The following is a 14213-nucleotide window of genomic DNA, read 5'->3' on the forward strand; positions in this document are numbered from 1 at the left end:
ATATATAGATAACTTGAAAAATGATAAAATGTTTTGTGAGAAAGCTTAATAAATTATAATATATGGTACAGTTAGGATTATTTTATTTTTTGTTGTTAATTCTAATCCAAGGATATTTTCCCATTGATTTTTTAATAAATGTTTTTATTGATTTCAGAGAGGAAGGGAGAGGGAGAGAAAGAGACAGAAACATCAATGATGAGCCCTAACTGGTTTGGCTCAGTGGACAAAGAGTCAACCTGTGGACAAAAGGATTTTGGGTTCAATTCCGGTCAAGGGCACGTATCTTGGTTGCAGACTATTCCCCAGCCTGGGCCGTGGTTGGGGCTCATGCAGCAGGCAACCAATCAACATGTTTCTCTCACATCAATGTTTCTCTCTGTCTTTCCCTTTCTCTTCCACTCTTCCTAAAAATCAATGAAAAAATATCCTAGAGTGAGGATTAACAACAACAAAAAAATCAATGATAGCCGAAACTGGTTTGGCTCAGTGGATGAAGAGTTGGCCTGCGAACTGAAAGGTCCCAGGTTTGATTCCTATTAAGGGCACATACATTGGTTGCGGGCACATCCCCAGTGGGAGATGTGCAGGAGGCAGCTAATCGATGTTTCTTTCTCATTGATGTTTCTAGCTCTCTATCCCTCTCCCTTCCTCTCTGTAAAAAATCAATAAAATATATATTTTTTAAATAAATGATTAGAGAGAATCATTGATCGTCTGCCTCCTGCACATGTCTCACTGGGGATTAAGCCTGCAACCTGGGCATGAGCCCTGACCAGGAATCAAACTGATCTCCTGGTTTATAGGCCAATGCTCAACCACTGTGCCACACTGTTTTTGTGTGTGTGTGTTTAAGAGAGTGAAAGGATGGGGGAGAGAGAGAAGGAAAGAAAGAGAGAGAAACATCGATGTGAGAGACACATTGGTCGGTTGCTTCCCACACATGCCCTGACTGGGACTGGGGATGCAATTTGCAACCCTGACCAGGAATGGAACCCTTCAGTGCATAGGCTGACATTCTAACCATTGAGAAACACCAGCCAGAGCCAGTTAGGATAGTTTTTTATTTTTATTCATTTTTTAATATATTTTTATTGATTTCAGAAAGAAAGGGAGAGGGAGAGAGAGAAACATCAATGATGAGAAAATCATTTATCGGCTGCCTCCTGCATGCCCCACACTGGAGACTGAGCCCACAACCTGGGCATGTGCCCTTGACCGGAATCGAACCCAGGCCCTTTCAAATAATGAGTCAACACTCTACCCATTGAGCGAAACCAGCTAGGGCTAGGATCGTTTTTTTAAAAAACTCACAAACCTATATACGGAAAGAAAAGACACATACCAAAGTATTAAAACTGAGTGGTTTAGGCTGTCATAATATGACTTTTCTTTTTTCTTTCTTTGTTTTACTTTTCTGTACTTTCCAATGTTTTTTTTTTAATGAGTAGTTATTACTTTTCTCTCATTTAAAAAAATTTCAAGGTCACCACTCCATTCTTCTAACCCAAGTATTTATAGCTAGGCTCTGATACAACTTGGAAATAAAGGAGTAGGGGTTACTTAGTGCCACTTTCTAAAAGTACTTGAAGTGGCTTCTGTAAATTATTTTTCCAAAGGAAAAAACTGAAAGAAAGGAAAAAAGAGAATGTCTTAGAAATTAGTATCCAATTAGCCTTTGCCAGGTGATTCAGTTGGTTTGAGCGTCATCCCATTCAGCAGGGCACATACCTAGGTTGCTGATTTGCCTGGTCATGAAATGTAGGGGAAGCAACCAATTGATTGGTCCGTCCGTCCCTCTCTCTCTCTCTCTCTCTCTCTCTCTCTCTCTCTCTCTAAAAAATCAATAAAAACATATCCTCAGACTGTTAAAAAAAATTTTTTAAGTTTCAGTTTAAAAAAAAACACATATCCTCAGGTGAGGATTTAAAAAATATATATATTAATAGTATCCAATTAGGAAAATATCTGCCCAGCTTGTTCAATTTGTTCAGAAGTTCACCCATACAATTGGTAAAGCTTGTCGACCTTTTACCCAAGGTGGGGAGACAAGGAAGGGACAGCTAAGAGGCCTGTTTCTCACTTAAAACCCTCTTCTTCTGGAGGGCTGGTGGCATGGAAAACTTTGGCCTTTACTGAGTGAACTGGATCTGTGGTGAGTAGGTTATCAGTAGAGGATATAGAAGAAATGGACAAACTGAAGAGAATTCCTTAGACATCATGCTACAACCAATCTTTTGAGTCACCATTTGTTGGAGAGGAATATTTGTCTCAGGGAAAACCTAAACTTACCACATCCACCTCAAGCTCCTCTGATTCTTCTTCCTGTACTTCAGGTTTCTCCAAAATTGGCTCTGGGAAGAATAAAGATTCAAAAATGAAAGCATTCCTTAAAAGGTTAAACATAGTCACCATATGACCCAGCAATTTCACTTCCAAGAGAATTGGAAGCTGATACTCAAGTAGACAGTTATGTGCCAATGTTCATAGCAGCACTATTCACAATAGCCAAAGGTGGAAACAACCCAAGTGTCCATCAACAAGTGAATGAAAAAAAACAAACTGTGGTGAAATATTACTCAACCATAAAAAAAAAAAAAGAATGAAGTTCTGCTACAATTCTACACCATGGATGAACCTCGAAAACACTAGGCCAAGTGAAAGAAGCCAGTCAAAAAAGACCACACATTGTATAATTCCATTTATATGAAATGTCCAACACAGGCAAATCCATAGAGACAGAAAGTAATTAGTGGTTGCCAGTATCTGAGGGGGAAAGGGAAATAGGGAGTGACTACTAAAAGGCTAGGGTCTGAAGCAACTTAGAAGTAAAGATGTAGGGGTCATCTGGTACCAATTTCTCAGGCTTAAAGTGGCTTATTGGGGTGGGATGAAAATGCTCAGAAATTATATAGTGGTGAGGGGTGCACAGCTTTGTGAATATACCAGAAATTGTTGAATACTTCAAAGAGTGAGTTTCATAGTAAATGAATTATATCTCAATTTATACCAAGTGGCTGTTCTTTTAAAAAGCTGCCTGGGGCTGGAAGGGTCCAGGGGAGGCAGGGGAATAAGTGCAGTCAGTACTAAGTGCATATTCTAAGCATTCTGGCCTTCCATTCTTCTCCCAATCCTCTTCTCATGCAGGGAAGTTGGATTCCACAGAAATCGGCCCCTTTCCAAACACCCAGGCTTCTGGGTACTCATTTCTGCCACATTCACCCTGGAACCCATCAAAACCCAGGAGGGTGTTTCTCTCCTGATGTCTCCTGACCCAGGTGTACCTCCTGATCTGTTGCTTAACAGGAGCCTGGGATAACATTGGTGGGTTTCCCATCTCCCATGGCTGAAAGGAGGAAGGAACAACGAGATGGAACCAAAAGACTCTGGGGAACACAACACTCCAACTTCCAGAAAGAAAAACTCAGAGGGGAGTGAGACACAGAGACCAAGGACAGGAATCAGGAAAAGGGATGGAGTAGATGATTCCAGGAGCTTTTTGGTAGATGCAGCAGGTGACCAAGAAATCCACCGCCCTTTGAGAAAACTGAGGGCATTCAAGACTTCAGACAGGAACTAGGCCAGGGGAGGGAGACTGGGACAATCCTAAGAATAAACTGGTTTTGCCCAGCCAGCATGGCTCAGTGGTTGAGCGTAGGATCTACGAACTAGAAAGTCATGGTTCGATTCTTGGTCAGGGCACATGACTGGGTTTTTTCAGTCCGAAGGGTAGAAGTCTTAGATCAGGGTGACAGCATGATCTAGGTAGGGCCCTCTTCCCAGTCACAGACTTCTCACTGTGTCTTCACATAGTGGAAGGAGGCAAGGGAGCTCTCTGAAGATACTTTTAAAAGGCACGAATCTCATTTCTAAATGTTCCACCCTCATCATTCAAGCACCTCCCAAAGGCCCACCCACCAGCGCCAGCACTTTGGGCTTTGGGGTTTCAGCATATGAGTTCTAGAGGGACACAAACATTCAGACCCCTCTGTCTCTAAAGATTACGGGGATTAATGTTCATCTCAGGGCTCCCATGGAGACCCAAGTCTTCTCTGAACCTCCATCTGTGGACTGAAGGGTCCCAGGTTCAATTCCGGTCAAGGGCATGTACCTTGGTTACGGGCACATCCCCATTGGGGAGGGGGTGCAAGAGGCAGCTGATCGATGTTTCTAACTCTCTATCCCTCTCTCTTCCTCTCTGTAAAAAAATCAATAAATTTTTTTTTTTTTTTTTTTAAGAGAGCCCTCAGAAGAAAAAAGTTTTGCACATTTCTAGTCTTTGGATCCTAGGGCAAGGCCCTATGGCCCTTTCTCCTTGCTCACCCTTAATCTATCAACCTTTAATAGGAAAAGGAATTCTATTTCTCTCATCTTGAGAAGCTGCTAGCAGTGTAAAGAAGCCCCAGTGGCTGAATGTCGAACTATGAACCAGGAGGTCATGGTTCAATTCCTGGTCAGGACACACGCCCCGGTTGTGGGCTCCATCCCCAGTGTGAGGCATACAGGAAGCAGCCTATCAATGATTCTCTCTCATCATTGATGTTTCTATCTCTTCTCTCTCTTCCTCTCCCTTCCTCTCTGAAATTAATAAAAATATATTTTTAAAAAATATTTTTTAAAGGAAGCCCCAGGTAAAAGGAAAGGACTATACTTAGCTCACAGTCAGATCTACAATGGCCTGTGCCCTAGGAACGGCCCAGTGACAGCAGCAGCTACCACAATCCTCCCCACCCTATCGGTCCCAGCTCATTTCACAGGGAAAGAGCCTCTCAGATCAAAGCACAGGAGGCAGCCTCTTTACACTCTTTTCTCTCTCAGTCTAGACCTCAGGCTTCTCTTCCTGTGGCCCTGAACCTGAACCTCCTTAGCCACGGCCCTGCCGAAATGAGGGTGGAGATGCAGAGCCTCAAACAGATGGGGAAAGCATCAGTCAGGCTTAGGATTCAAAGGGTGGCAAAGCAGACTGTCTCCATGGTGATGGGCTTAATGGGAGAAAAACATTATTTGTTTTGCCACCCAGGGTGAAAATGGGAAAAAGGAAGAGATTAAACCCTCTCCAGTGGGGTAGGAGCAACCATGAGCACTTGAATAAGGAGGAAGAGGCTAAAATAAAGGATTGGCTGGTGAGCTCCTGGTGCACTGGGGGACATTTTTAAGGCAGAAAGAAGAAGCATAAGGCTCTACAGGAGGAAAATACACAAAAAGGGGCCCATCGGCAGGCCTGAGATTCAACTAACCCCCCTGCTTCTTACCCAAAAACAATAAAACCTGCTTGTTCCCCAGCCCTAAGGCCCTCCTGAATATTAATACTCTCCCTCCAATCCCCTGGCAGCATGTACCCACCAGACTTCTCCCTGACACGCTTCGGCTCTGGCTTCGGCTCCGGCTCCGGCTCGGGCTCGGGCTCCGGCTCCGGCTCAGGCTCCGGCTCAGGCTCAGGCTCAGGCTCCCGCTCATGCTCGGGCTCGGGCTCCTGGCTCGCCTCCAGCTCCGGCCCCGGCTCACTGTCAGGCTGGGCGGCCTCCCTAGGCTCTGTGGTCGGAGCAGCCTGAGCAGCTTGCTTGCGGGCACTCTTCTTGCCCCCCACCTTCTGCTTCTTCTCAGCTTTGGTGGACATCACGCCGCCAAAACCTGCAGACACACAGGAAACCCGGCGTCCACACACAAACCCACCGCAACCCGGGCACCAGAGACTCGCAGTCCCTGCTCCATTAGCCACAGGGGCGCTGCAGTCCTCACTCCTTCCCCTGGAACACCTCACTTTCTTCAGGGCATTGGCTTAGAAGTCAACGTGATCCCTCGAGGCATTAAGAATATGCAAGTCGAGAGCGTTTGCCTGGGGACTGAAGAGTCCTGAGTTTGATTCCGGTCAAGCGCATGTACCTTGGTTGCAGGCACATCCCCAGTGGGGGGTGTGCAAGAGGCAGCTGATTGATGTTTCTCTCTCATCGATGTTTCTGACTCTCTATCCCTCTCCCTTTCTCTCTGTGAAAAATCAATAAAATATTTTCTTAAAGAATATGGAAGTCAAAGATGGTGGCCCAACAGACACCCCATTAAGGAGGGTTTAGGAACTCCCCATCCTGCCCAGAAGTATGAGAACCTAAGATAATCAGGAAAAGGTACACCAAGCTGAGGTGTGGTTACACACACCCTCAGCCACTCTATCCCTCAGACGTGGTTGGTGAGAGAGGACCCAGGGAAGGGAAGACTGTCCCCAGGTTCCCCACTCTTTGTCACTGTATCAAATCAGTGAAGCAAATCAGTACGATTTTCCTATGTGTCTACTTCCCTCCTAAGTTACCCCGGAAAAGGGAAAATACTCCTCCTGCTCATACTAAAATCTGCAACTTCCTTAAGCAAAGAAAAACCATATTTACAACGTCTCATTAGCTTTCAACTCCTGAGGGGTGGGAACCCTGTTGTGTGTGTAACTGAAAAGGTCTCAGCATATCTGGCTGAGTAACTGTGCTGACTGGTCATGAAAATCAAGACCAGCCGAAACCGGTTTGGCTCAATGGATAGAGCGTCAGCTTGGGGACTGAAGGGTCCCGGGTTCGATTCCGGTCAAGGGCATATACCTTGGTTGCGGGCACATCCCCAATAGGGGGTGTGCAAGAGGCAGCTGATCGATGACTCTCTCTCATCGATGTTTCTAACTCTCTATCTCTCTCCCTTCCTCTCTGTACAAAATCAATAAAATATATTTTTTAAAAAAAGAAAGAAAGAAAGAAAGAAAGAAAGAAAGAAAGAAAGAAAGAAAGAAAGAAAGAAAGACCAAGACCATTTGACTCCCAATGCCCTGAGGCCAGCCTGGAGAGGGAAGGACCAGTCACCCACACTGACTTTCTCATCGTGTGTGTGCGGGGAGGGAAGGAGGGACGAGGGAGGCCATGGGTGCCTTTCCCAGAGCACAGGCTGGCTGGGAGCCGGGCACCCCTGGCAGGCAGTCAGGGCCCCAGGGGCGCCGTCTGGCTCGCTGGGCAGGCCCCATCGGCTCCGCCATCTCCTGACAGCCACCTGTGGCTTTCCTTCCTCAGCCCCACAGGCTGCCACAGGCACGGATCACCGGTGATGAGTTCCAAACCTGAAGGGTCTGTACTTTGCTCCAAGGAGAAACGTTCAATTAGGCCAACACGTCAATAAAACCAACTACAGCAGCCCGGCTCCCGCCGCTGGTCTCCAGAGAAGCGTCAGGCTGTGCTTCCCTGCCTCCAGCCGGAGCCTCCGGAGCGGAGCATTCGGCTGCCAAGGCTGCCAGCACCCTCCCTCGGGTTCACCCCATGTCCCTGGGGCCTGACTTGTGAGATTAAATTTAATTTAATTTAACAAAGCCGGTTTGGCTCAGTGGATAGGGCGTCGGCCTGCGGACTGAAAGGTCCCTGGTTCGATTCCGGTCAAGGGCATGTGCCTTGGTTGGGGCACATCCCCAGTGGGGAGTGTGTAGGAGGCAGCTGATTGATGGTTCTCTCTCATCGATGTTTCTAGCTCTCTATCCTTCTCTCTTCCTCTCTGTAAAAAATCAATAAAATATTTTTTTAATTTAATTTAATTTAATTCTATAAGGGGCCGGCCTTCTCCTCAAACTGCCCACCAGTGGGCGAATGTCCTCTCTCAACAGCTTCCTTCCACAACTATCGCAACTGTCCCCGCTGCTTCACCTCAGCGCCAACTGCCCCTTCATCTCCCCTCCCCCCCAACTGCCGCTCCCCCCCACACACAACTGTCCTTCCTCCCCCCCACCACTGCCCCGCTCCCCGCGACTCCCCCATCAGCCCGGCATCCTTCTCCTCCTCCCCTCTGCCCCGGACACACACCTCACGGCGCCGACCCTCTCCTCCCCGGGCCGACGGAAGGGCCACTTCAGCTAACAAGTTGCCCCGCTCGGCCCTCTCAGACCCGCGCGTGCACGCGTCGCCATGGAAACGCGGGGCGGGGCGGGAGCGGGCGTCCTCGGCGCAGGCGCAGTGAGGACCGGCTCCGCCGCCCCGCTCGGCGGGAGTCTCGCTGCCGGAGCTCAGGGCGGGAGGGCTGGGGGCGAGGGAAGCCTGGCAGGCTGGAGGGTGTGTGGGGCTTGGGGCGGAGGACGGAGCTCAAAGGACTGTGGAACAAGGAGCTGCCCTCCTGCGGGACACTAAAAAGGGGGAACCCGGGCGTCCGCCCCGCTCGGGTCTGAAGGGCCGGATGAGCCCAGCAGATGGCGCCCGGGGTCCCGCCTGCGAGGCTCATTAGCGCTGCAGAAGGCGCTCCGGGATTTCCAGGCAGCCGCGGCTGCAGCTGGGTGCGGAGGAAAAACCGGGGCTGGAGCACCCCTGCCCTCCAGCTCACTCCCCCTTCTTAATTCGGACCGGGGTCTAAGGATCAGCCCGCACCGCGGGGCGTTGGCGGGGGAAGGGAGAGAAGAATGGAACTGGAATTTTTGGAATCTGAGGATTGGCTTTGGAAAGCATCGCTCACTTTGGGAGTAACGGGAGGGGGGGATTCCTGGGGAAGGTGACCACGCCGGGGAGGCGCTGAGATCTCCACCAGAACAAAGGTTGCGTCCTAGGGAAGCGAGAGGAGAGGGGTGTGAGAGGAGGGGCAGCCCTCAGCCGCGGCTAGGGGGCGCTGTGGGCCGTCGGGGCCGCAGGGAAAGGCGCTCAGAAGGCTGTGGTACCTGAGGCCAGAAGATGCTTTCAGGGAGACCTGGGAGATAACGGGAGGAAGCCATCCAGGGGGATGGGAAGGCACCCCACCTGCTTCCATCAATAGTGCCTAATTAAGACAAAGCCAGCAGTAAGCCCACTGATTGCATTTCCATGAGGAGCTAAATTGATGGCATTTTCTTTGCTGGATGAGGAAAGGGGAGCCGAGGTGGGTGTTCCTGGGGGTGTTCACACCTGACAGGCCTCATTATGCCAGTCTGGCGCTGAGAGGAGTGGCAGTCTCTGATACCCCTGAAGAGCCAGTGAATGAACCCACACTCAGACTCAACTCTGGCCTCACCATTCCACCTACCTACCTACCCTATCTTTATGTCCAGAATTGACAGACCCTGCCCTTGGCACCCACCACCACCACCATGATCTTTGGGCTCTGATTTGTGGCCTCCTGCCCAGCCCAAACTCCGGTTACTGACAGCAAGGATTGAAAGAGAGAAGGGTCCTGCCGAAACCGGTTTGGCTCAGTGGATAGAACGTCAGTTTTCGAACTGAAAGGTCCCAGGTTCGATTCCAGTCAAGGGCATTTACATTGGGGGGGTGCATCCCCAGTAGGGGGTGTGCAGGAGGCAGCTGGTCGATGTTTCTCTCTCATCGACGGTTCTTGCTCTCTATCCCTCTCCCTTCCTCTCTGTGGAAAATCAATGAAATGTACAATATATATTTTTTTAAATGAAAGATAGAAGGGTCCTGCCACACCCCAAAACCAGCTGCACAGCAAGCAATGCTAAGTGGGAGTTCCTTTAATCAGATAGGCGGTGGGTGGCAGAGGGAGGAAGCATAATCGGTCAGATCCTCCCGGAGAAGTTCCAAAGACGTGAAGATGTGAGGGGAGGCCTCAGGCAGGGCCTCTTACGGGCAGAGCTCAGGGCTCCCCCGGGGTAAGGAACTGTTGTGTAGACCCCAATTCTTTTCCGACTTCAACCTTGGCTGCGCCTAAGGATCTCAGCCCCCTACATTATGCTAAATAGGTAATCAAACATTTCACTTTGCTAATTACTGCTCAATCCGATTAAACGCTGCTGAAGCTCATCAACAGAGGTGGAGGCAGGGGGAAGGGATGGAGTGGGGCCAACCACAGCTGTGACGGGGTCTCCCCAGGGGCCCTAGGGGACAACTGAGAAACAGACTTGGTAGCAAGACTCAGGACATCTTAAAAAAATTGGGGTGTTGGGGGGTGGAGAAGAGTTGTGCCAGTAGGACTCTGAGTCTCACTGCATCCTCCCAGCTTCAGGCTCGTCCCTCCTCCCAGAACCTTCATTCCCCTCAGAACCCAGGCATCCGGCCATTCCCACAGCTCCCCACACACCCCTGTCCCAGCTTTAATAAGTTCTGTTCTCTCACTGTCAATATTTGATTTCTCAGAGCCATCTCCACGGAGAGAGGGGAGCTCTTCCTTTGCTTCCCCCCTACCATGGCCCTCTCTTGCCCACCCCGGTCTCTTTGTGCCCCCAACCTTCTCTGAACGAGCTGACAATGAAATGATATTAAAGTCTTAAGCAACTCCAAAAGAATGGTTGTTATGGTGAGGGGAGTGGGCAGGACGCCTGGGTCCCTGAGGGGAGCAAGGGCTAAGGAGGGGGAGAGTGAGCCCCAGGCTAAGGTCTGGAGGCCCCAGTCCCCAAAGGGGAGCAACAGATTTGAGGTGACCTAGGGGCCAGACCTCTCTGGATCTTGATGGGAAGCAGGGCTGGGGGCTAGGAGAGGTGGGGAGAGAGGACATTGGGGGCCACTGCCTGCTGTCCAGAGCATCTGTCAGGGATGCAGAGGCTAGCGAGAGGGGGACACGGCCTCTGTGCCAACAGCCTCCCTGCTGACTGTGGCCTGGGCTGGTCCGTGAGAACCAGAGCAGATTCCTCTTCATCCCTGACTCATCCCTCTTCCCCTTGACCCCCTCCCCGCAGCCCCCCACAGGTGATTTGTAGCTGATGCCCTCATGATGGTAGGAGCCAGGACAGAGTTATTCCATGACATGAAGAGCTGAGAGCTTCCAGGAGAGGAGAGAATAGAGGAACAGAGATGGGCAGCCAAGCACCACCCCCAACTCCCCCGACCCATCCCCATCTCACTCCCCTGGGGACCCTGGCCCAGCCCCAGTCCCCTTGGGGTGGTGGGAATGCAAGGACATTTGGCTGGGGCTGATTGATGAGGGAGGAGGCAGCCACTGGGCACTGAGGCTGCTGTTTGCTGAGCACACAGATTCCTCCCCACTCACCAGCTGCCGCCCCCTGAGGCCGCTCATCTCCCCACCACCACCACCGGCCCCTGGGGTTGAAGGGAGCTGATGCCTAAGTTTCCGATGGCAGTTGGGGGAAGCAAGCAGAAGACCCAGTACATCAAATGCTTCAATTTCCTGTGGGACTCAGGGGTACCTGGGACCTGGTCACCACAGTACTCCCTTCAGGACTTCACACGCCCTGTTAACCTTCCAAACTGCACTTCTGCTGCCTAATTTTCACTCCCATTTATTCTGCATCCATTTTCCTACCCCCCCCCCCACACACACACACACACTTAGCCGTCTGAGTGCATCCTACCCAGCCTCCAGCCTTCAAACCGCCCTGCAACATTTCTCCCAGCCTGTCTACAGACACGGAAACTCTTCCTGGGGAATGGGGCGCCCATGTTTGTGATTTCCCATGAAGCCCCATAGGAAGCTCCATTTTCTCATTCTCCCTGAAATTCCAGTTTATGATGTCAACCATTCCCTACCAGAAATTCCCACTGCAACGCTTTGCTCTATTCTCCTTAAAACCCCCCACATAGCCTGGCTGGTGTGGTTCAGTGGTTGAGCATTGACCTATGAACCAGGAGGTCACGGTTTGATTCTGATCAGGGTACAAGCCCAGCTTGTGGGCTCAGTCCCCAGTGAGGGGCATGCAGAAGGCAGCCAATCACTGATTCTCACTTATCATTGATGTTTCTATCTCTCCCTCTCCCTTCCTCTCTGAAATCAATAAAAAATATATTTTTTTTTAAAAAACACAAAACCCCCCGGGACTGGTTTGGCTCAGTAGATAGAGTGTCGGCCTGCGGACTGAAAGGTCCCGGGTTCAATTCTGGTCAACGGCATGTACCTTGGTTGCGGGCACATCCCCTGTGGGGGTGTGCAAGAGGCGGCTGGTCGATGTTTCTCTCCCATCGACGTTTCTAACTCTCTGTCCCTCTCAATTCCTCTCTGTGTAAAATCAATAAAATATATTTTTAAAAATAATAAATAAATAAATAAAAACACAAAACCCCAATATGAACCACATTCACACACACACCTACCGCAACCTCTGTACCATCAGCCATACCACAGCTTCCAAGAAGCTCAGAGCACCATCCTTGCCCTCCCAGAGCTTAAAATTTAGTTGAAGAAAATGCAATCCACATACACATAAGAAACAAAAGAGGGTAGGAGGGTGGGGATAGAAGACTGAGTTAGAGCGGCTTCTTAAATGTGAATTCTAGACCCTAAGTGACCTACCGGCGGAGGCTGGGGAAGGACAAGACCCATCTGAACATGCGTGAAGTTGTGACGTCATCCTCCCTATTTCCAAACACATCTAGATTTTACCTCTGTGCTTTGCACTTGCTGTTCCCTCTGTTAGGTATGACATTGCTCATACTGCATGCCTCACTCCACATCATACAAGGTCCTCAATAAATGTCAGCTCCGCAGCCTAGCCGGTATGGCTCAGTGGTTGATCATTGATCAAGAACCAAGAGGTCATTAGTTCGATTCCCAGCCACGGTACAAGTTGCCATTCCCTGTTGTGGGCTCAATCGCCAGTAGGGGTACATGCAGGAGGCAGCCGATTGATGATGTTTCTTTCTCATCGGTGTTTCTATCTCTCTATTACTCTCCCTTCCTCTCTCTGTAAAAACCAATGAAAACATTTTTTTAAATATATTTTATTGATTTTTTACAGAGAGGAAGGGAGAGGGATAGAGAGCTAGAAACATTGACCAGCTGCCCTCTGCACACCCCCCACCAGGGTGCCCGCAACCAAAGTACATACCCTTGACTGGATTCGAACCTGGGACCCTTCAATCCACAGGCTGATGCTCTATCCACTGAGCCAAACTGGTTTCGGCTGAAAACATTTTTTTTAATGTCACCACTTCAGTGAAACCTTCCTGACCTCCTACCGGTAATCTAAAACATCTTGTTACCCTCCATCCTTTTTCTCTTCTGTCTCGTTGCTGTCGCTTATCACCACCAGAAATTTTATTACGTTGTTCCCCACCAAAATTCGGACTTCATGAAAGCAGGGACGCTGCCTTATTTACCATATATACTCCCAGTATCCAAAACAGTACTTGGAATAAAGTAGACGCTTAATATGACGGTGAGTGAAAGAATGAGTGAACGAACGAATGTCTTCCTGCCTTTCCATTCCTTTTGTTGTAATTGCTGCCCTAGGAGAGGGCTTGTGTGTTCGTACCCAGAGAGCAAACAGGCTGGCATGGGTTGTTCTGGGAGGAAATCGCCAGCACTTTCAAGTATAATAGCTAAAAGGCGCACAAGTCACTACACGTGTGGAAGCTAATGGTCTCACGTTGTTCGTGTTGCGGGGGGGGGGGTCTACACATGCCAGTGCTCCGAGGGGGTGGGTCCCGCGGTGCTCTGTAGAATTTGCTGTTCCTCTCTCCAGCTGTGCATCTGTCCCCAGGTGTCTTCCTCTCTCTCAGCATGTTACCATGTCTCTGCTGCTTTGGTGAGGTGCTTGTCTGTCTCGGGAAAGGTTTATTCTGCTCCTCTTCCCTTTTGTCTCTCCACCTGTGTCTCTAGATGTACGGGTAGGGGGAGCCTCCCTCAGCTCCCTTGCCCCCTCTCACACACACAACCCTGCCCCAGTCTTGGACCCCTCCCTTTCTCACTGGGCCCTGTTGCTGGGCTCTGGGTTGCCATAGTGACGGTTGCCAAGTCCCTGAGGCTGATAGCCAGCGATGGGGCTGTCGGCTCCATCCACCAGGGAGGCTGAGGGGGGCTTCCCGTTGTGTGAAAAAGGGGATGTTGCCATGACGACAAACCCCCACTAAGGGGCAAGGGACCAGCCCTTCCACACCCCTTCCAGCCTCCCCACCTTGGGCAGCTCCTGTGGGCTTGGAAGGCAGGAATACATTCCAGAAAGCCCAGCACCTGGCTTCCCAGTTTTCAACTTCCCTACTAACAGTGCCTGCACCTCTCAGGATCCAGGCATTCTGCGCAGACAGGGGAAGGGCCAGGGGTCCCGCCGGACAGAGGAGGGGCAAGAGGACCCCTTGACCTCCAGGCAGATGGGAGACAGCGGGAGAGGACCTAGAGTCAGAGGAGAGGTAGGGAGGGCAGAGGTTGTGACCCCTGCCAACCAGCTCCAACGAAGTTCCTGACGGCTGCTTTTGTGATTGGAGAATGGGGCCGAGTCTGGGGGGCTGGGCACCTGGGCTTTTTAGGGGAGAGGAGCCTCGGTTGTGGGTACACAGGGAGCCAGGAGACAGGCAGCTTGAATCTTCTGGGCAGCCACACCGCTTCTCCTCAAAGTA

The 14213-nt window shown here is 50.3% G+C and overlaps 1 protein-coding gene across 2 annotated transcripts in view; it reads right to left on the reverse strand.

Moving 5' to 3' along the window:
- DNAH2 (dynein axonemal heavy chain 2) overlaps window positions 1-7930 on the reverse strand; it is a 105107-nt gene extending 97177 nt beyond the window's left edge. For both annotated transcript variants that reach the window (XR_006742529.1, XM_036452082.2), the window contains exons 1-3: window positions 7818-7930; window positions 5344-5631; window positions 2293-2354 (exon numbers count right to left, since the gene is read on the reverse strand). Coding sequence is in view for 1 of the 2 variants with exons in the window: in XM_036452082.2 (XP_036307975.2) it covers window positions 2293-2354; window positions 5344-5617 (336 nt within the window). In the remaining variant the exon portion in view is untranslated. The remainder of the gene's footprint in view (window positions 1-2292; window positions 2355-5343; window positions 5632-7817) is intronic.
- Window positions 7931-14213: the final 6283 nt, after the last annotated feature.

The sequence above is a fragment of the Pipistrellus kuhlii genome, unplaced genomic scaffold (genome assembly GCF_014108245.1).
Source record: "Pipistrellus kuhlii isolate mPipKuh1 unplaced genomic scaffold, mPipKuh1.p scaffold_m20_p_23, whole genome shotgun sequence".
Lineage (NCBI taxonomy): Eukaryota > Metazoa > Chordata > Mammalia > Chiroptera > Vespertilionidae > Pipistrellus > Pipistrellus kuhlii.